This window comes from Trichomycterus rosablanca, chromosome 10 (genome assembly GCF_030014385.1).
Source record: "Trichomycterus rosablanca isolate fTriRos1 chromosome 10, fTriRos1.hap1, whole genome shotgun sequence".
Lineage (NCBI taxonomy): Eukaryota > Metazoa > Chordata > Actinopteri > Siluriformes > Trichomycteridae > Trichomycterus > Trichomycterus rosablanca.
This window is the reverse complement of record NC_085997.1, coordinates 22,602,568-22,624,131: the sequence shown is the minus strand read 5'-3', so window position 1 is coordinate 22,624,131 and position 21,564 is coordinate 22,602,568. Positions and strand designations below refer to the sequence as shown.

The 21,564-nt window shown below is 38.6% G+C and overlaps 1 protein-coding gene across 1 annotated transcript in view; it reads left to right on the top strand.

The window, feature by feature from the left end:
• jcada (junctional cadherin 5 associated a) overlaps positions 1-12,271 on the top strand; it is a 40,044-nt gene extending 27,773 nt beyond the window's left edge. The window contains exons 3-4 of the mRNA XM_063003688.1: positions 230-4,305; positions 12,070-12,271. Coding sequence (XP_062859758.1) covers positions 230-4,305; positions 12,070-12,104 — 4,111 coding nt within the window. The 3' untranslated portion in view covers positions 12,105-12,271. The remainder of the gene's footprint in view (positions 1-229; positions 4,306-12,069) is intronic.
• The last annotated feature ends 9,293 nt before the right edge of the window (positions 12,272-21,564 follow it).

Genomic DNA, 21,564 nt, shown 5'->3' with positions numbered 1-21,564 from the left:
GCTTCTATATGGTAAGTGGAGCTGATAAAATGGACAGTGTGTGTAGAAACAAGGAGGTGATTATAATGGTATATATACCGTATATATGTGTGTGTGTGTGTGTGTGTCTGTGTGTGTAAATAAATGTAATTTAATTAGCAATGTAACTTTACTTTGCTTAAGAACAAATACTGGTCTGTCTTAATAACTAATTAATTTATTTATTCGTTATTTTTTACTTTTTATTCAGATTCCATGATGGCAAGGAAATGTACTCTCAGTCCAGGCCAGAGCGGGATGTGTCACACTGGCGGAGACAGGGTCAGGACTTCAATGCTCTCGTGGACTATGCAGATTTTAGGGACCCCCAGGGAAGGACATTAGGGGTACCTTTTAAAGCAGGGGGTATGCAGCGAAGGCCAGAGTCAGCCTTAAGTGCCGAGGAACATCGTCGTGACAGGCAGCGAAGGGCTGACAGCGCACGTGCCAAAGAGCGTGAACTGGCCTTGTACCAGTGGAGAATGGCAGCAGAAAGGAAATACCAGAGTCTAGGAGCAGAAGAGTGGCGTCCCGCTGTGGGAATGACCCGACATGTGTCTGAAGGTGAAGGTGAAAGATGGGCACAGGAGCAGCGTCAACCTCGTACAGCAGAGGGTGCTGTTCCCCCTAGAACCAAAGCTAAATCCCAGTCATTACCCAGAATGGCCGTGCCCCCAGACAATGTACAGTACTTAGGCATGTCATCCCCTGGTCCAGATATGTATGGAAACCATCGGATAAATGGGCACCAACTGCGGGTACCTCAAGGACTTAATCCTAGTGAGGAGGAAAGCAGAGAGCGGTGGATGGATAATAAACGGTCAGGTGTGCAGTCTGCGCCCCCTTCAAAGCCCAGATTTAGCAGACCTCTCAGACCCCCATCTTATGAAGTTCACCAGCAGATGCGTGGAAGCTCAGAGATGCTTTCTGGGGAATTCCTTTCTCATCCTAGAGACAGGACTCCACTGCCTTTTACTAGGCAGGATTACTTTTTACAGGATCCTGCAGGGTATGGTGCTGACCCTCCAGGTTACAATCCTCCACCTTCATACAGAAGGCAACCTCCAGTCAGAGGAGGACAAAGGACTTACGCTAATTCTATGGGAAATTATCAGTACAGGGGGGATCCATACATGCAGGGCCCTGCCATGGCAGAGGTCCAGGAGTGGTTCATGAGACAGACAGGAATGGCTTGGCCAGATCATTACAGAGATGGGAGGAGAAGTATGCCCTGCAGAAGACAGGCCTACCCAGAGTACAGTGACCAACGAATGGGGAATGTTCAGTACATACCCTTCGATGATCCACGTGTCAGGCATATCTCAGGAGAAGGGATGGACGGAAGCTCATTGACAGATGCGGACAAAATCAGGAATATCAGAAATGAGATTCCCAATACGACCTCTTCTGAGAAATCTCCTGATGACAGTGCCTTTCTGCTCTCAGGAAAATTTTGCAGCACAGAACCAAGCAAAAGCAATACTAGTGATTCTGTTCATGAAGCAGTCATATCTAAAGAAGTTTCAGGACAGGTGATTAATACCAAATCAGTATCTGATGAAAACACCAACAGATACCCAGACTACTCAAATACCGTTCAAATGAAATCACTGCAGCAGAAACCCAGCTCAGACAAGAGTGTCTGTGAGACAGTAACACAGGTTAAGACATTTGAGGCACAAACAACTGCTGAGAATAAGAAAAACAAGAAGAAAATCAAAGAGACCATGTTTTGCCTTGTGTCTGTACCAATAAACATGATAAACAAGAAAGCTGCTGACCCAAACAACAATGAAAAATCATCAGAGTTAGTGGTTGCACCCGCTGAAACTTCAGTCACCAAGCAATGTAGCAAAGACCTCTCAAGGACAACCAATAGCAATGAGTATCTAATACCATCTAGCAATTTGTCAGCCACAAAAATCTCCAAAAGAGCTCCAATTCGGAAGGAGATCATAGATGTTTGGTCTCTTCAAGCAAGTTCTGACAAAGAATTGTGTTATGCAGGATCCTGGCCTGGGGAGCAATATAAAAACCAAGAGACCCAAACAAGTTCTCCAGAAGTTACTAAAAATAAAAATTTACATACAAGTCCCCACACCCACATCGTATATGACCCTCTATCCTCTGGCACCACAGACAGTGGAATTGGCACAGAATGCAGCAGCACCTACAGATATCCCATAAAAGTCCAAAAATATTTAAACCTTTCCAGCAATAGTGCGTTTTCCAGAACAAGGACAAAGAGTAGCTCCAGTGTAAAGAGCCCAACTCCAATCCTAACAGTACACACACCATTAAGTCCTGACCATCAGAACCCACTAAAAAAGGGTTCACCCAAATCTCAAGCACCAGATCAAGAAGTCTTTGGGCAATTCTTATTAAAGCCTGTAAACAGACGCCCATGGGATGCCATCGGCGAACTTGAGTCTTTCAACAAGGAGCTTCAGGATCAGAACAGCAAACAGCAAAGCATTGAACAGGCTGTTGAAGATCTGGATGAGGCACTAAAAAACATTTTAGAAGTTAGCACAGAGTTCGCCAAGCTTGGGTCAGCCACACATAACTCGCAGAGGGACTTGCAAATGATAGAAAGGAACCCTGAGCTAGTGTTAAACAGTAACAATTTAAATTTAGAGCACAAATATATAACCCAAACAGATAATGAATTCAGGGAATTGAAAAGTGCCTTCTCAAAGCTGAAGGGAAGGTCGAAAGGTCCCGAGACACAACAGAGACAAGAAATGTCTGTCTTCGAGGATGTTGATTTTGCTAATTATGACACGTTGCATACAACGCAGGATGATCCAAGGGTGAACAGGCTAGATATACCAGTGGCAAAGGAATCTTTACTGAGGGATGTGGGACTCACTGTGTACACAGCAATACCAAGCAATGTGACCACCGGTTCACCTGTAGGTTTAAGCCCAGAGTCTCCGATGCTTACAAGTCCCTCCGACAACTCAGAAACATGTGACATCCTACATATCACATCGTCAGACAGTGAAGGAGATCAAAGTATAAACAGCCCTGACTTTAACATGGATTTTCAGAGCACGAATAGTCCCACATCCTCCTCCGCTAAACATGACCCTAAGAAAGAGCCAGAGAGCAAAAACAACGATGACTCTAGCTCTCAAAGGTCACCTCCCATCCATGGAGTCACAAGTCAGCGTTTCAGGTTTAAAATAAACCAGGATGATGATGCTTATGACAATGATTTGTATTCTGATTATATGAGCTGGAGTAAGGAAAAGACAATAGCAGATGAACATCTGGAGGCTTTACTTAGTCAAGAAAAAGCAAACAGCATGCCAACAGAAGATCTGAGCAACCTTTATCAGATTCAGTGTGCCAAGGGAATTCCTGAGCATGAGTCCATCGAGCAGAGGGCTGCCAGGATCCTTGGTATTGACGTCTCAGCTGCAGCCTTGGTTGTCAGTCAAGATGGTAGCAAGCAGGGTAAGGAAAGTGCAGATGGAGATGAGCAGGATGAAGAAGAAGTGACATTTGTTGAGCAAATGGTAACACTTATTGATAATGAAGAAGACAAGCATGTGAGCAGAGAGTTTAAGAAAGTAATAGAGACATCAGTGGACAACTATGAAGATTCTGAAGAATTCACAGGTTTTAATAAAAATAAGCCTAGTAAGAAGAGCAATACAGCTTCTTTGGCATTAGATGTTTCTGAGTTTCCGCCAAGTAACCTACGTCTGTCTTTGCCAGTCACTGAAGATGAGGATTTAGCTTTAAGTGTTTCCAGAGGTGAGAAAAAGGTTAAGCTTGCTGCACACATGTCTGAAGACCTGCAAGACAAGTCGATTGTATATTACCCATATTCAGAGTGCAGGAATGAAGAAATGTCTGCAGAACACATTAATCCTGTAGTGAAGGATGAGGCAATGTCATGCGTCAGCAGTTTCGAAAAAGAGGTCCATAAAGAGTGGGAAGCAGAGGAAATAGAAAAGGACAGAACTGAAAATAGAGTTCAAGAGGAGAAACTACCAATAGAAGAGGAACAATTTGTAGAAAATGAAATAGTAGCCAGTGTATGGAAAGCTGCTGCTGAACAAAAGATGGATGAGGAGGATGATGGAACAAGGGGAAAAGAGGAAAAAGAGACAACAAAAGAGGAAACAGAGGAACCAAGTCATATTACTTGCTTAGTCCCAGTTCCTCAGCCTCGTAATGGAACAGTGACGAAGAGAGAGATAACCCTGCCAGATACCTTTAGTATGACCACTGCCTTGGATTTAGTCATTGAAGAAGACATTCAGTCTTTTTCAGGTGAGTGTAAGCTCCTAGCTACCAAAGCTTCATTAAATCAATAATGAAATGAAACTAATGAACTTTATATTTCAGGTAATGACCAGGAAAATTAGTTTTGAATTACAAGTTAAGCTTATATTAACATGTTTTATAACTATGCAACTGTGTGATTTATCTACGTCATTTTCTTTCACAAATAGATCTATACCAAAACTACCAAAATGATTTTAAACCTTTGGCTTTTGTGTTAATGTAATCTATGCTGACTGGTCAAAGGTATGTGAACACCTCTCCTAAATTTTAGAGTTTATGTATTTCAGCTCCACACATTGGTTTTTGCTGTTCACAATTATTTATATAAAAGTTAATTATTACAGTAATATGCTTTTAACTGTGTGGCAACAGTTAAAGAAAAATTTTGTCCTTTCTCGCTGTGACTGTGCCACTGTGCTCAAGGTGATGTCCATAAAGACATGGTTTGCGTGGTTCTAGTGGCCTGCACTGAGCCCCGACCTCAACCTCAATGAGCACATTTGTAATGAACCGGAACATTAATTGTGAGCCAGGCCTTCTCCTCCAACATCAGTGCCTGACCTTACAAGCGCTCTTTTGTAACGCTGAAACAGCACAAATTTTTATAAACACACTGTAAAGTCCTCTAAGGGGAGTAAATTGGAGGGAGGCATATCATTTTGCCCATTGCTTTGATTCAGGATGTACAACAAGCTCAGGTGTCCACACACTTTTGGTCATTACAGTGTAGCTAATACATGCTTAATGATTGTAACTATTGTTACTTAAATCATTCAAATACAGTGTATCACAAAAGTGAGTACACCCCTCACATTTCTGCAAATATTTCATTATATCTTTTCATGGGACAACACTATAGACATGAAACTTGGATATAACTTAGAGTAGTCAGTGTACAGCTTGTATAGCAGTGTAGATTTACTGTCTTCTGAAAATAACTCAACACACAGCCATTAATGTCTAAATAGCTGGCAACATAAGTGAGTACACCCCACAGTGAACATGTCCAAATTGTTCCCAAATGTGTCGTTGTCCCTCCCTGGTGTCATGTGTCAAGGTCCCAGGTGTAAATGGGGAGCAGGGCTGTTAAATTTGGTGTTTTGGGTACAATTCTCTCATACTGGCCACTGGATATTCAACATGGCACCTCATGGCAAAGAACTCTCTGAGGATGTGAGAAATAGAATTGTTGCTCTCCACAAAGATGGTAGCTGACGCACAAGAAAGCCCGCAAACAGTTTGCTGAAGACAAGCAGTCCAAGAACATGGATTACTGGAATGCCCTGTTGTCTGACGAGACCAAGATAAACTTGTTTGGCTCAGATGGTGTCCAGCATGTGTGGCGGCGCCCTGGTGAGAAGTACCAAGACAACTGTATCTTGCCTACAGTCAAGCATGGTGGTGGTAGCATCATGGTCTTGGGCTGCATGAGTGTTGCTGGCACTGGGGAGCTGCAGTTCATTGAGGGAAACATGAATTCCAACATGTACTGTGACATTCTGAAATAGAGCATGATCCCCTCCCTTCGAAAACTGGGCCTCATGGCAGTTTTCCAACAGGATAACGACCCCAAACACAACCTCCAAGATGACAACTGCCTTGCTGAGGAAGCTGAAGGTAAAGGTGATGGACTAAACCCAATTGAGCACCTGTGGCGCATCCTCAAGTGGAAGGTGGAGGAGTTCAAGGTGTCTAACATCCACCAGCTCCGTGATGTCATCATGGAGGAGTGGAAGAGGATTCCAGTAGCAACCAGTGCAGCTCTGGTGAATTCCATGCCCAGGAGGGTTAAGGCAGTGCTGGATAATAATGGTGGTCACACAAAATATTGACACTTTGGGCACAATTTGGACATGTTCACTGTGGGGTGTACTCACTTATGTTGCCAGCCATTTAGACATTAATGGCTGTGTGTTGAGTTATTTTCAGAAGACAGTAAATCTACACTGCTATACAAGCTGTACACTGACTACTCTAAGTTATATCCAAGTTTCATGTCTATAGTGTTGTCCCATGAAAAGATATAATGAAATATTTGCAGAAATGTGAGGGGTGTACTCACTTTTGTGATACACTGTAGGTTAATAGCCATGTAATATATTGAACCTGTCAAAGACAAGCAGTTAACTTAAAGTTTCTACAGGAACACTATGCCACAATTTAAGAAAACAATGACATTCTAAGCTTTACTAAACTTCCATGAGACCTGTTATCTTCAAATAGGAGGAACAGGAAACTGATAAATCTATTCCAATGTGTCTGGTCAGCTGAAGTTTTTCAGAACTATCAGTGACAACTTGTCCAGAAAGTCAGGGAATTTCCAGAAAAATATCTTTTGCAAAAGCTAATGACGGTGTTGAACATACACTGCCTCACCAAATACTTAATAGCCTTTGATTGGATAACCACTGCTGTGATTAATATGTTTTAGCTGACAACAACTTTTAACCCTAACTGATGTAGAGAGTTGTTTCTTTTTTAAACAAGCACATCAGAAGACGTATCTTGTGCTCGTAAAAGGGATGTTACAGTGTTTTAGAAAGGTCAAATTATTTGCCTATATAAAGGAGTTTGCTGAAATGACTAGAATTGGGTTAAGAACTGTTCAATGCATTATTAAAACATGGAACCATGCTAAATTAATGTGGTCGGAAAAAAATCTTGGATGACCATGATTGGAGATCATTTAAATGCTTAAAATTAAATTATAAAAAAATCACAGTAGAACTTTAATGGTGGAAGTAAGAGCTTTTCCAAATGCAAAAATGTGATGAGAACCTGAAGGATTGGGACTAATCAGCTGTGTGGCCACTTGAAAACCACTTGTTATTAAGGCTTATCAGGAAAAGGCTATTTGCTAGGGAGTATAAAGATTGGTCTGATGAGATTTAAACTTTTCCAGAGAGATAGGGCACCCATCATGAATAGTACCCACTGTACAAACCTCTAGAGGTGTTATGATCTGTGATCACTTCAATTGGTCATGTCTAGACACAGTAACAAGGTCAGCTGACAATATGAATGTACCATATGACCTGATGGTGAGCGCAGGATGAGAGTGCTATATTGATTGGGCTCAGATTGTGAAAGACTGTTTCAGGGTGCATGAGGAATCATTTCCACACATGTATTCGCCTCCTAACCTAACTCTACTATTGTCAATACAAGGGCAGAAACAATTGAGAGAAAATACCTGTTAACCAGAAGATGCATCACTGCTGATCTGATATTGGTTAATGGGTACCTAAAAGATCCCCAAACCATTTGCAATGGTTTTTCTGCAAATAAATTAATTATAAAAACTTGACTGAGTGGATTATACTTCAACACAAAATACGACTAATAAAGCAATCAAGATGCTGTGGCAGAATCCAAAACGAGCACTTCGTGTCCAAAAACACTGATTTAATGCAGTTTTGCATAGAGAAGTTGGTTACAACTCCATGGACAGTTAGCTTTGTGTAATAGGTTTTGTTTAATAATCTGAAAGCATAAATTGTGCATAAATATCCAATGACAGAAGCAATAAAAATGGGGGTGAAGACCAGTACACCAATTATAAACAGTGACTTAAATATTTGGACTTTAGGCTGACGCTAATTGCTATTTAGGGCGGCACGGTGGCTCAGTGGGTAGCACTGTCGCCTCACAGCAAGAAGGACCTGTGATCGATCCCCAGGTGGGGCAGTCTGGGTCTTTTCTGTGTGGAGTTTGCATGTTCTCCCCATGTCTACGTGGGTTTCCTGCGGGAGCTCCTCCCACAGTTCAAAAACATGCAAGTGAGGTGAATTGGAGATACAAAATTTTCCATGACTGTGTTTGACATTAAACTTGTGAACTGATGAATCTTGTGTAACGAATAACTACCGTTTCTGTCATGAATGTAAAAGTGACGTAAAACATGACGTTAAAATCCTAATAATAAATTATAAATTGCTATTTAATAGTAAAATTACTATGCAGTGTGTGACTTATACCACAAGAGGGAGGCATAGTTCAGTTCATGTCATATTGAAGTGTTTTCAGTTATGCTAATACGCAACTGTTTCCTCAACACAGGACTTTTCAGCTAATTAGCAAGCTATTTAACTGCTACAGTCCTTATTTCAATAGAAATCATTTTATAAAACAACTTTTGTTTTACTTTTATCTATGATGATAGCCCAAAAATTCGTTTTTCATCTCAAATCCCAAAGTTGAAAAACAAGAAAACGGGGCGTTATTCGTTTTTTGTTTTAAGATCAAAAATCAAATAACAAATAAGCAGAAATTGAAAAACGGGTCGTATTTTAATTTTCCAAAATCAACATTTTTCATCAGTTCAACCAGAAATAAAAGAGCGAGCGCGTGCACGTGCTGAGGTGCGTGTACACGCTTCATATAAAGTGTAACTCAGGTACAAGTGTTGAGAAGACGGAGCACAAAGTCATAATAACATTACACCGCGTCCCCTGTTCTGTTAGCGTGGCAGAACTAATCGTACATGTCAGGGTGAAACTATTACAACATCTAATGCTTTTTTTTAATCAGCGTTCTGCTTATTATTTACCAAATAACTTTTTGAAATATATTTGATTGTTGTTGCTCCTTGTTTACTGCAGAGTTAGTTCGTGCAATTTTATTAATTTTTGGATGTTTATTGGCCGAGAACAAGAAATATTGAATCGCCTCGGTTAAGGATTCGAATCTTCGTACTGAATCAGGAATCACGAGTCTGAGATCTCAATTAACCCGGATCCTATGAGTCCTCTGATTGGCCCTGGCTGTGAGTGCACGGAAGACAAGTGAGATCTGGATGCATTTTCATGCAGTAAATCAATCTCAATCAAGATGTCAGTACAAGTGACTCAAGTGAACCGAATCACATTACTGAGTGACTCAGACTAACCCGAGTCCATAAAATGAACCGAATTTACCACCACATGTACGATTAGTTATGCCTGTATTACATAACTGAGTCCTATACGGTAATAATAATAATAATAATAACGTAAAAAATAATGCAGCATTCTTTTTCTTAGAATAGCCCCCTATTTTTTTTTAGGATAAATAGTTCTTGTGTGAATTACAAGGGCAGGAAAAAGTACAGCAGACACAAAAGTCGGAACAGGGGACGCGGTGTAACGTTATTATGACTTTGTGCTCCGTCTTCTCAACACTTGTACCTGATTTACACTTTATATGAAGCATGTATACGCACCTCAGCGCGTGCACGCGCTCGCTCTTTTATTTCTGGTTGAACTGATAAAAAATGTTGATTTTGGAAAATTAAAATACGACCCGTTTTTCAATTTCTGCTTATTTATTTGATTTTTGATCTTAAAACGAAACACGAATAACGCCCCGTTTTCCCGTTTTTCAATATTGGTTTTTGAAACGAAAAACAAAAAACGACCCGTTTTTTTGTTTTTCAACTTTGGGATTTAAAGTGAAAAACGAATTACCAAAGGTACACGGACCGTACACGGACCTACAACTTACCTCCTAGGGAATTTAGAATACCTGATATCATCTTTGACGGTCCGTGTACCTTTGGTAAATCGTTTTTCATCTCAAATCCCAAAGTTGAAAAACCAGAAAACGGGGCGTTATTCGTGTTTCGTTTTAAGATCAAAAATCAAATAACAAATAAGCAGAAATTGAAAAACGGGTCGTATTTTAATTTTCCAAAATCAACATTTTTCATCAGTTCAACCAGAAATAAAAGTGCGAGCGCGTGCACGTGCTGAGGTGCGTGTACACGCTTCATATAAAGTGTAAATCAGGTACAAGTGTTGAGAAGACGGAGCAAAAACTCATAATAACGTTACACCGCGTCCTCTGTTATATTACCGTATAGAACTCAATTCTGTAATAAGAACTAATCGTACATGTCACGGTGAAACTATTACAACATCTAATGCTTTTTTTAATCAGCGTTCTGCTTATTATTTACCAAATTACTTTTTGCTGCAGAGTTAGTTCGTGCAATTTTATTAATTTTTGGATGTTTATTGGCCGAGAACAAGAATAATTGAATCGCCTCGGTTAAGGATTCGAATCTTCGTACTGAATCAGGAATCACGAGTCTGAGATCTCAATTAACCCGGATCCTATGAGTCCTCTGATTGGCCCTGGCTGTGAGTGCACGGAAGACAAGTGATATTTGGATGCATTTTCATGCAGTAAATCAATTGCAATCAAGATGTCAGTACAAGTGACTCAAGTGAACCGAATCACATAACTGAGTGACTCAGACTAACCCGAGTCCATAAAATGAACCGAATTTACCACCACTATGTGACATGTACGATTAGTTATGCCTGTATTACAGAACTGAGTCCTATACGGTAATAATAATGTAAAAAATAATGCAGCATTCTTTTTCTTAGAATAGCCCCCTATTTTTTTTTAGGATAAATAGTTCTTGTGTGAATTACAAGGGCAGGAAAAAGTACAGCAGACACAAAAGTCAGAACAGGGGACGCGGTGTAACGTTATTATGACTATTTGCTCCGTCTTCTCAACACTTGTACCTGATTTACACTTTATATGAAGCATGTACACGCACCTCAGCACGTGCACGCGCTCGCTCTTTTATTTCTGGTTGAACTGATGAAAAATGTTGATTTTGGAAAATTAAAATACGACCCGTTTTTCAATTTCTGCTTATTTGTTATTTGATTTTTGATCTTAAAACGAAACACGAATAACGCCCCGTTTTCCCATTTTTCAATATTGGTTTTTGAAACGAAAAACAAAAAACGACCCGTTTTCTTGTTTTTCAACTTTGGGATTTAAAGTGAAAAACGAATTACCAAAGGTACACGGACCTTTGACCTTGCAGATGGAAAGAAAAATAATACACACCCAAATGTATACATCGACAAATTCTTGAAAATCAGAGAAAAATATCCACTCTATTTATTCATTTATACTGATGGATCAAAACCCCCAGAGCAAGTAACAGCAGCAGTAACCACAAACCAATATTCAAGAACAGAAAATTACCTCAACCAAGCTCCATATTCACTGCAGAAGCCCACGCCATAATAATGGCATTACAGTTTTCAAGGGAGACCCATAAGAGAAAAATAATAATACGTACTGACTCAAAATCGTGCCTTAAAGCAATTGAATTATGCAAAGCAGACCATCTAATTATCAACAGTATACAAAGATCCATCCATAGACTAACCAAAATGAATTACAACATAAAACTGTGCTGGGTTCTGGGACACAGTGGAATAAGTGGAAATGAAAAGACGGATAAATTAGCCAGAAAGATAATGCAAAATACAACGAACACAAAAATCCCTGCAACAGATATCAAGCCATCAGTAAATAAATACATCAAGGAAAAATGGCAAACTGAGTGGGACACACAGACAACAAACAAACTACACGAGATACATCCAAATATAAGCAATAAGCCAAGAATACACCAAGGAAGACGAGTGGACCAAGTTTTATACACACAATGTAGAGTACAACTACACACCTGGAACTGTTAAAGAAACCCTCAACCAAGAAAACACAGGAACAATCCTAAACTTCCTAACAGAAACAAAAATGAAAACAAAAATATAAGTGGACAAATACAATGACTTAAACATAACACCGATCATGCCATAAGTGACACAATCAAGTGGCGTAAAAAAAAAAAAAAAAAAAAAAAAAAAGCTATGGTCATTGTTTAATTTTTTTTCCTCTAAAGTAAAGTTCTAAAAAATGTTGTAGAACTAATTTGTGTTTCTTTTTATTTCACAGACACCTATGATCCCAGTCGAGTTGAAAGGGTGTAAACCTGGATGTGTAAACACAGCAATCTGAACTGTTCTACACTATCACTGTGACCTGGCTAGAAAATCTGCTCCTATACAGGCCTCTCCATTACTTTTCACATTTTGCTTTTAATAAAAAACTGACAGCACACTATTCTGTACATATTTTACATTCACTCATTTTTCAGCTAACCAATGAATGTCATTTTTAAAAGTATTTTTCTTACTAAAATAAGAGTCATTAAATGTGTTTAATATACTCTATATCTGATAAAATAAGAACAAACACAAGCAAGCAAGTTTTATATCTGTTAGTTGTAAAGGATTCAGTCTACACCAGCAAATCTTGTTTCTTAGTTTTCTTTTCGCCAGAATTCTTGTTTTTTGCCAAATTGCAATTAATCTAAAATATACACCATGCCAGCTTCCACTCCTCGTCTTCTAAAGAGTGAAAGAAGTCTATCTTTAGATCTGAATGTTAACAAGCAAACTCAACACGACACAAGGTTTTTTGCTTAGTCTTCCAAGTAAATAATGCAAGTTCTCTCTCTCTATCTATCGATCTCTCTCTTTAGCTCTATCTATCTATCTATCTATCTATCTATCTATCTATCTATCTATCTATCTATCTATCTATCTCTTTCTATATTACCTCTTTCTATGTTTCTATATTATATATATAAGCGCAGCCTGGTGGCTCGGTGGGTAGCACTGTCACCTCACAGCAAGAAGGTCCTGGGTTCAATCCCCAGGTGGGGCGGTCCGGGTCCTTTCTGTGTGGAGTTTGCATGTTCTCCCCGTGTCTGTGTGGGTTCCTCCGGGAGCTCTGGTCTTTCTCCCACAGTCCAAAGACATGAAAGTGAGATTAATTGTCCAGGACTGTGTTTGATATAACTTTGTGAACTGATGAACCTTGTGTATTGAGTGACTACCTTTCCTGTCATGAATGTAACCAAAGTGTAACATCTGACCGTAACATATGATATATATGAACCGATGAGCATTTTGATTTAGGAATGCATCTGTAATATTGCATTCAGTCAGAAAGCAAGCACAACTTTGTGTAAAGTGTTTTGGGTTGGACCTTTATTAAATTTAGTATTCCTGGCTAATGCAGCTGATATTGGATAACCAGGCTGATTACAAACATCTCTGCAGTGCATTATTATTATTACCACAATTCTGAAACTCAGCCTTTTGTTCTTAGACATGAAGATGTAAAAGCTTTCGCTATGCTCTGAAACTCAGTATTCTATTTGCAATATAAGCTTGTAATATACTTATGGGTAGCCAGTGAAAAGAGATTTATATCTGTTCATACATACAATAATCTAATAAATATATTTATTTTTTAACAAAAGCAAATGCATTATGAACATTATTAAATACATATTATATTTATATGTGCAATTTTATTTGCTTAATTACAATCACTTTGCATATATTATATGTAAATATGTAGAATTTGAACAAGGTTTTTGATGGTGTTTGGTGCGCCTTTTGACACAAAAATGTCAATATGTTGTACATTGTCTATATCAGCTATAATATGTCATTGTATCTTGTTTGACAGATCATTTTATTATCATTAATATCTTGTATAATCTGAGTAGGATGTAACTGAATTTCTTTTCAGGTATTTGTATACATTATTGAAACTTTCTAGTAGTGTTATAAACACTGTGCAATGTGTGAAAAGATATGTAAACAAAAGGAACATAACCACATTTTTATAAACATACAATCACAAACATTATTTCAGGGTGCATAGGGTGCACCGTTCTGGTCCCATGTTTATTAATTTGGTTATACATCCCTGATTCAACATCAGTGTTCTTGTTTGATTCATTGTTCACTAACCTACAGCACCTGTACTCATGTGCACCTCTGCATTAAGATGACTCTCAGACCACAATATATAGTATACACTATCTATAAACATGATTGGGTTAGGAAAAATAAATCAGCCTTCATGAGCCAACCATAACACAAACCACAACTGACTTTGAAGTGTTGCAATAACTATATACATTTCCTTTTTCTATTTTCATACAGAATCTGTGTATATGTATATATCCATGAGATAAGCAGTGTATCATGGGTAGAATTAGACTGTTTTACATATTACTTCATTTGGCATTATATAATAAAATGACTATATTTCATTATGCATATTTGTAGCCTCCAAAGAAAGCTATGACAGTTATTTAAACGTTATTTTTAAAGTATTTTAAAAATGCAAGGTGTTTACTATATAGGCACATATTTAAAGCAAGTAATTTAAAACGCAATGCTACTAAAGTGCTTCTTTTGTAAATTACGACAAAATAATAACAAATAATAAATTATCTCTCTGCATGGACTGCCGTTGTGTGTATTTTGGTTGCCACACAGCAATATTATTTTGAGGTTGATTTTATATATTCAAACTAGTGAATGTCATTGAAATTATAAGTTTTTTAACATCATCTGGATTTTTTACTTTGTATATAAAAAACTAAATGCATGAGAAATGTGTTTGTGTGACATTTAAATAAAGCATTTTCATAAATAGCCACTTGACAAGCTGATATATTGACTAATTGCAATAGTGCTTTTGATTATTACTTGATTGTTTTATTTGGCATTTTGGGTGTGGGTTTAAATCCTGCCTGGTTAGGCTTAATACTAATCCAGTTTAAGGACCTTGCATTTAAGTCTGGACTGTGGTGATTGGGAGAATTTATAGTATAGGCTTAAGTAAAAATGGGTAAAGAATTGCTATGATATCATACAAATCTAAAATCATGCAGTATTTGTACTACTGAAACACAGATGTCATAAATACATTTTCAAAATGTCGAAATAATAGAGTATAAAAATCTAATTCCCACTAAGTCAGGTATGTAGCATATATTCATATTTTATTTATTTTGCAAGAATGGGGGTCACTTCTTCATTACAATTTCCACCTTAGTGACAAGTACAGACATGGCCAAAATCATTGGCACCCTTCCAGTTTATTTAAATAAACCACCATTTGCTCCCAAACACAGTGTTTTTAAATGTTCAAATGAAAACACTGTGTTTGATTTGCACTGGAACATAGGAAATTGGTTGAATTATTGCCTATTCGAGAAAGAAATTCTAAATTTATTTGCTCCCTTTAAATGATGTAAAAAAGATCATAACTGTAATGAGGGGATGGAGCAAGCAGACTGTTCTGATTAAATATTACAGTTGACAAACAAAAAAAGAAATACAGAAAATGGTCTAAAGACATAAGAAAACTGTAAATTGATAAGCATAGTCAATATGAAGGTATTAAGCAGAAGTTTTTCCACATCACACTTGACAAACCATGTCTTAAATAAATCTGTGTTCCAATTCATTCCCAAGTCATGCAATAGGGTCGATGCCAGGGCTCTATAGGCCAGAAACTGGCCTTCCCTACACGATTGCCCAAAGTTTAAAGCTTATTATTTATTTTTTATAGTAGATTTTTACTCATCAGTCAAATGTGTGGCTAAAACACTTAATTACTTTTTGGTACTCAGCATTGGGTTGATACACTTTTATGCTTCATGTTTGTAAATTGGTATTGCACTTACAACAATAAAAGCAACATATATTTGTGGAAGGTCAGGTGCTTAAGTGGAAGCATATTCTATTATGCTAGTCCTCCAGCGAAGGCTTAAATTACATTTCGCAGACATTTTTTATCCAAAGCAACCTACAGTTGACAGTATACAATCTAAGAGATTGAGGGTTACGGGTCTTGCTTAGGGAACCAACAGTGGCAACCTGGCAGTGTTGGGGCTCGAACCGGCAACCTTCTGATTATTAGTCCGGTAACTTAACCACTAAGCTAGAACTGTCCAACTATTCACTGGCTATGTTGTCATAAGGGGAAAGGGGGAGAGGGAAGTGCCAGGGAAATACTTGTAGTATAGCATGGGTGTTCCTCTGTTTAGGAGTCCACGTTATGGCCTTACACGTTCTAATGGCTTTGCAAGAGCCACGTCTAGGAGAGGGCTTGTGCTAGTCTGTAGTCCTCTGCTAGCATGAATCTCAGCAGATGATTATCACTCACCATTCTTCAAGAGTATTTTAACACATGTATTTACATATTTCATTTAGTTCAAACTGAAAGCGTTGTCATTCAAAAAGGTCGGCAAAATATATTACAAGCTAGGACTAATCAGAACAGCTAGCCATAATTGAATCTGGTTTATGTGTCTGTGTTTGTGTCATGTTACACTAGAGAAAAGGTTAAGATGAAGAATTACTCCAGCACTTATAACGCCATACTCAGTGGCCTTTCTGAAGCAAGTAGCCAGGCAATGGGGCTACAGTGCACAGTCATGTGCTCTTTCCAATTAGCATGCTAGTAAAAATGCTCTTTTAATGCCTGTGAGCTCTTAGGCCAAGACTGACTAATGCCTTTTCTCTGGCAACCCATCCTTCCTTTCCAAGAAATCTGTTACTCAGATTCTGGCAAATAAGAGAGAGAGAGAGAGAGAGAGAGAGAGAGAGCAAACTGAATCTGTACAGATCAGGGAAACTGCTGTTACACAGGTCATCAGCGTTTAAGCTATTAATCACAAAGCCAAACTGTGTTTAGTATTGACTGCAATCAAATTAAGCAGATGAAAACAAAATTACTATCTCTAGGATCTTGAGGAAAAAAACATGCCTAAAGTTGTAAAAAATCTTTTTGCTATGTCTGTATGACTGCATGACTGATTACAACAAAAACAATTTCATACATTTTTGTACTGAGAAGTGAATAGAAAACATTATATTAGAATCTTACTTAAGCTGTATGGCCAAAAGTATGTAAAAGGCTGACCATGATTTTGATGGACATCCCATTTCAAATACTTTCAGCCATATAATGTAATTTCATTGCATGGAAGTTGATCAGCAACTTTAAATACTGTACTTATCATAATTGTTTTTATAGAAGTACCAATAGTTATAAAGTCAGTTTATTCATTTTACTGCAGTGAATTCAGCATCACCTGGAAAAACACAAACCAATCCATCAAAAGGTATGTCAAATTATAATGTTACATTTTGTGTGATAATTACTTACTTTCTGTAAATGTGGCAGATAAAAATAAAGTTAAATATACAACCCCAAATCAGAAAAAGTTGGGACAGTATGGAAAATGCAAATAAAATAAAAATGCAGTGTTCCATACATTTACTTTGACTTTTGTTTGATTGCAGACAGGATGAACCTGAGATATTTCATGTTTTATCTGCTCAACTTAAGTTCATTTGTTAATATACCTCCATTCCTGCATTTCAGGCCTGCAACACATTTAAAAAAAATGTAGGGCTAGTAATGAGGTGAAAAAAACTAAATGATGTGGTTGCCGATCAGCTGGCGCAGCGGTAAAGTACGCTAGCGCACCAGAGTTTCGAATACATCGTATCGAATCTCAGCTCTGCCTTCCGACTGGGTTGGGCAGCTGCATGAACAATGGTTGGCTGTTGTTCAGGGTTAGGGGTAAAAAGTTGGATCATAGGTCCTCATAACTGGTGTGACTGCGGCCCCTGCTGGCTGACTGATGGCGCCTGCACAGGACTGAGGAATAATGCTGATGGGGGTGTGGCCCTCCATACACAGTGCCCGTCAAGTATATGAACTCGACTCGTGCAAGTGAAAATGCACTATCTGTACTGACTGTGCGTACCGGATATACTGTGCGTATACTGTGCGTATGTCAGTTGAGAGGCGTCCTTAGTCAGCAGTGAAGGGTCAAATCAGTATAGAGGACGCATTCAGGGTAACTGGACATGACTAGATTAGGGGAGAAAATTGGGGGGGGGAAGTGGAAAAAATTATAAAATAAAATAAAATAATGATGTGATTCCAAACAGGTGATGTCAACATGTCATTGTAATCATGGTTTAGTACAAAAGCAGCATCCAGGAAAGGCTGAGTCTTTGGTGAGCAAAGATGATCAGAGGATCTCCAGTTTGTCAACAAATGTGTGAGAAAATTATTAAAATGATTAAAAACAATGAACCTCAAAGAAAGATTGGAAGGGATTTGTATATTTCTCCCTCTACAGTGCATAATATCATTAAACGATTCAAGGAATCAGGAGGAATTTCAGTACGTAAAGGCCAAGGATGCAAGCTTAAGCTGAATGCCCGTGATCTTCGATCCCTCAGACGGCACTGCATCAAGAACCACCACTCAACAATAGCTGATATAATCACATGAGCGAGGGATTACTTTGCCAAACCTTTGTCAAGCACTACAATACGTATACAATAGTTACATGTACAAATGCCACTTAAAACTTTACTGTGCAAAAAAGAAGCCTTATGTTAACAATGTCCAGAAGTGGCGTCAACTTCCCTGGGCTTGGAGGCATCTAGGATGGACCATGTCATGAACATGTATTGTGGTCAGATGAATCAGCATTTCAGGTCTTTTTTAGAAAAAATGGACGCTGTGTGCTCCGACCAAAGACGGGAAGGAACATCCAGACAGCAACAAGTCCAAAAGCCAGGGTCTGTCATGGTATAGGACTGTGTCAGTGCCCTTGGCAAAGGTCATTTACAGTAAATACAATAATACAATAAATGAAATTAAGTTGACTAGACAAAACATGAAATATCTCAGGTTCATCCTGTCTGCAATAAAATAAATGTCAAAGTAAATGTAAGAATCTTTTTTTTTTTTTTTTGCATTTTCCATACTGTCCCAACTATTTCTGATTTGGGGTTGTACATAAGTATTCTTTTAACTGTTTGTTTTGAACAACCGGATGATGAACACAATCTCTAAAATATCTGTATGAAAATGAGAAAAATCTGCAGCTGTGGACATTTCCTGCTCTGGAAACAGATGTAATGGTGTTCCACCCAGCAGTTATCTATTTATCCCTGCATACACAACCTTCTTAGTTCAGTATTTATGTAATGTGATGTTCTTGAAGAAATCATTGTGTCCTGGAGACCACGGAGTAGTGTGTGTATGTGCCAAACACCTGGAAAGGCTCTTTCTCTGCTCATTTAAAAGAGTTTATACCACATATGAACTCGCCTCATGCTGGTGAAACGATGCAGTTGGCTACTGCACATGTGTCGGAGGGGGCGTGTGTCAGTCTCGCTCTCCTCGGTCAGAAGTGGAGATCAGTAGAGAGGAAGCATAATGCAATCGGGTCATTGGATACGACTAGATTGGGAGGAAAATTGGGAAAAAATGCAAAAGAAAAAATTATAACTGCAATCCATTTCTAACTGGAGTATAAAATCAATAATCTGACATATGTGTAACCATTTGTGGAAGGTCCTTTTCTAGTCTATTATAACTCTAGAGCCCTTCAACTTCAGCGAACACCAAGACCAGCACCAGTGTAGGCAGTTCCTGGATGACAAACAAATCTTTCTGTGTGGAATTTTGTACACCTAAGGCAGGTTCTTCTTTTGTGACCTCCTAGATGAGTCTATGCGTTTCTTTTGGTAGGCAAGCTCCATTTGTGAATAGCTGGCTCTCAGTGTGGTTTGCTGTAGTCCCAGAGTCGTAGATTGTAACTACTTTGTTTTGTATATGTATTTTAATTGCTTTTGAACGTGGCATCATGTGCTGTTTTTTGAGACCCTCTAGCCTGCTTCACATTGGCAGACAGATTCTATTTAAGTTTAGATTCAACAGGTCTTTCAGTAGTCGTATCTGGGTGTGGCTATGAAACTGAACCCAAATGTCAATTGAATTTGGTTAACTGGTTGACAGTAGTTAAGGAAGCCATTTCCTTTTCACACAGGATCAGGTAGGGCTGAACAGCATTTTTCTTCAATAAGTGAAATCATAATTTAATGAGCATTTTGTGTTTACTTGTGTTATCTTTGTCTGATAGTGAAATCAGTTTGATGATCTTAAACATGTAAGTCTGATAAATATGCAAAAATAAAGAAATTGGTAAATACTTTTACACAGCACTGTATAATTATTTGGATGTTATTAGAGAAAGAGAGAGTAAATTCTCATTCATTATTTACTGAGAGTAACTGGAGGCCACATGCTGACCAAGGCCTTTGTGCATCTAGTTTCTGAGTTGTCTAGTCTAAATAATACATGCAAAAGCAGAGGACATATAGACTGTTTAAAAATGAAACCAATGGGTCAGTATGGTCAGTCTATCCAAATGCAGGGGAATTTTTTATTCTACATCTTCTGTTGTAGCTTAGAATTAAGAGAAGTACAGCTATAGCTCACTGTGAAGCTGGTAAAAAGCCATTTAAACACTAAATCAGTTAGTGGGCATTACTAAAGTGATCAACCAATCCACACTACAATAAAGTGGGCATAATTCTGCCATGGATAAAAAATAGAGAACAAATAATCACAAAATATTTTGTATAATTTACGTTATAATTTCCCCCCCCCTTTTTCTCCCCCTTTAGCGCATCCAATTGTTCAATTTGCATCGTGCTTCCTCTCTGTCTATGCCGAACCCTGCCCTGACTGAGAAGATCGAAGCTAACCCATATCCCCTCTGAAACACGAGCAGCAGCCGGATGCATTTTTGCCACCCACACATTGATGAGTTTGGCGCCACCTAGCGTTGCATGCGGAGAGACACACCTCATCTCTTCCTCATCTCTTGTGCAGGCGCCTCTAATCAGCCGGCAGAGGTCGTAATCGCATTCTGACAGAGAGAGACCCACATCCGGTTCTTTGTCCCACCCCCCAACTGAGCAACCGGCCAATCGTTGCCCATACAGCCACTCAGCTTCGAACCGGTGAAGCAGAGCTGAATTCGATACTATGTACTCCAGCCCTGGTTGCAGCGTGTCTTTTTACCGCTGCGCCCCCTGAGCGGCATTAATTTACATTAATTTTGACTTTGACATACACATGGGGTACACCATGATTTTAGTTAGGTGCAAAAGCATTTTACTGGGGCACATGCAGCAGTAAACTGAGTCTATTGACACCCATGATAAAATGTATATAAAGGTGTCACAAAGTGGAAGAATAATAACTAATCAAAAGCCTAAATGAATATTAAGTGAGGCTGAGATGAGTGTACAGTATTGCTCTGTGGTAATTCCCACTTCATCCACAGCCAAAACCATTTTGACGACATTGAATTATTTATTTATTTATTAGAATTTTAACGTCATGTTTTACACACTTTGGTTGCATTCATGACAAAAACGGTTTAATGTCAAACACAGTCATGGACAATTTTGTATCTTCAATTAACCTGACTGCATGTCTTTGGACTGTGAGAGGAAACCGGAGCTCCAGGAGGAAACCCACACAGACATGGGAAGAACATGCAAACTCCACACAGAAAGGACCCGGACAGGCAACAGTGCCGCCCACCATATTAATAAGTCAATAAGTGAATATAATATTAATAAGTGAATTAATGATATGCAAGACTTTCATTCAGGAGAGATTAATCATACAACTTTTTATATAAACTGACTAATGGAAATTTTCTCTGCTGAATACAGTTTTTTACCG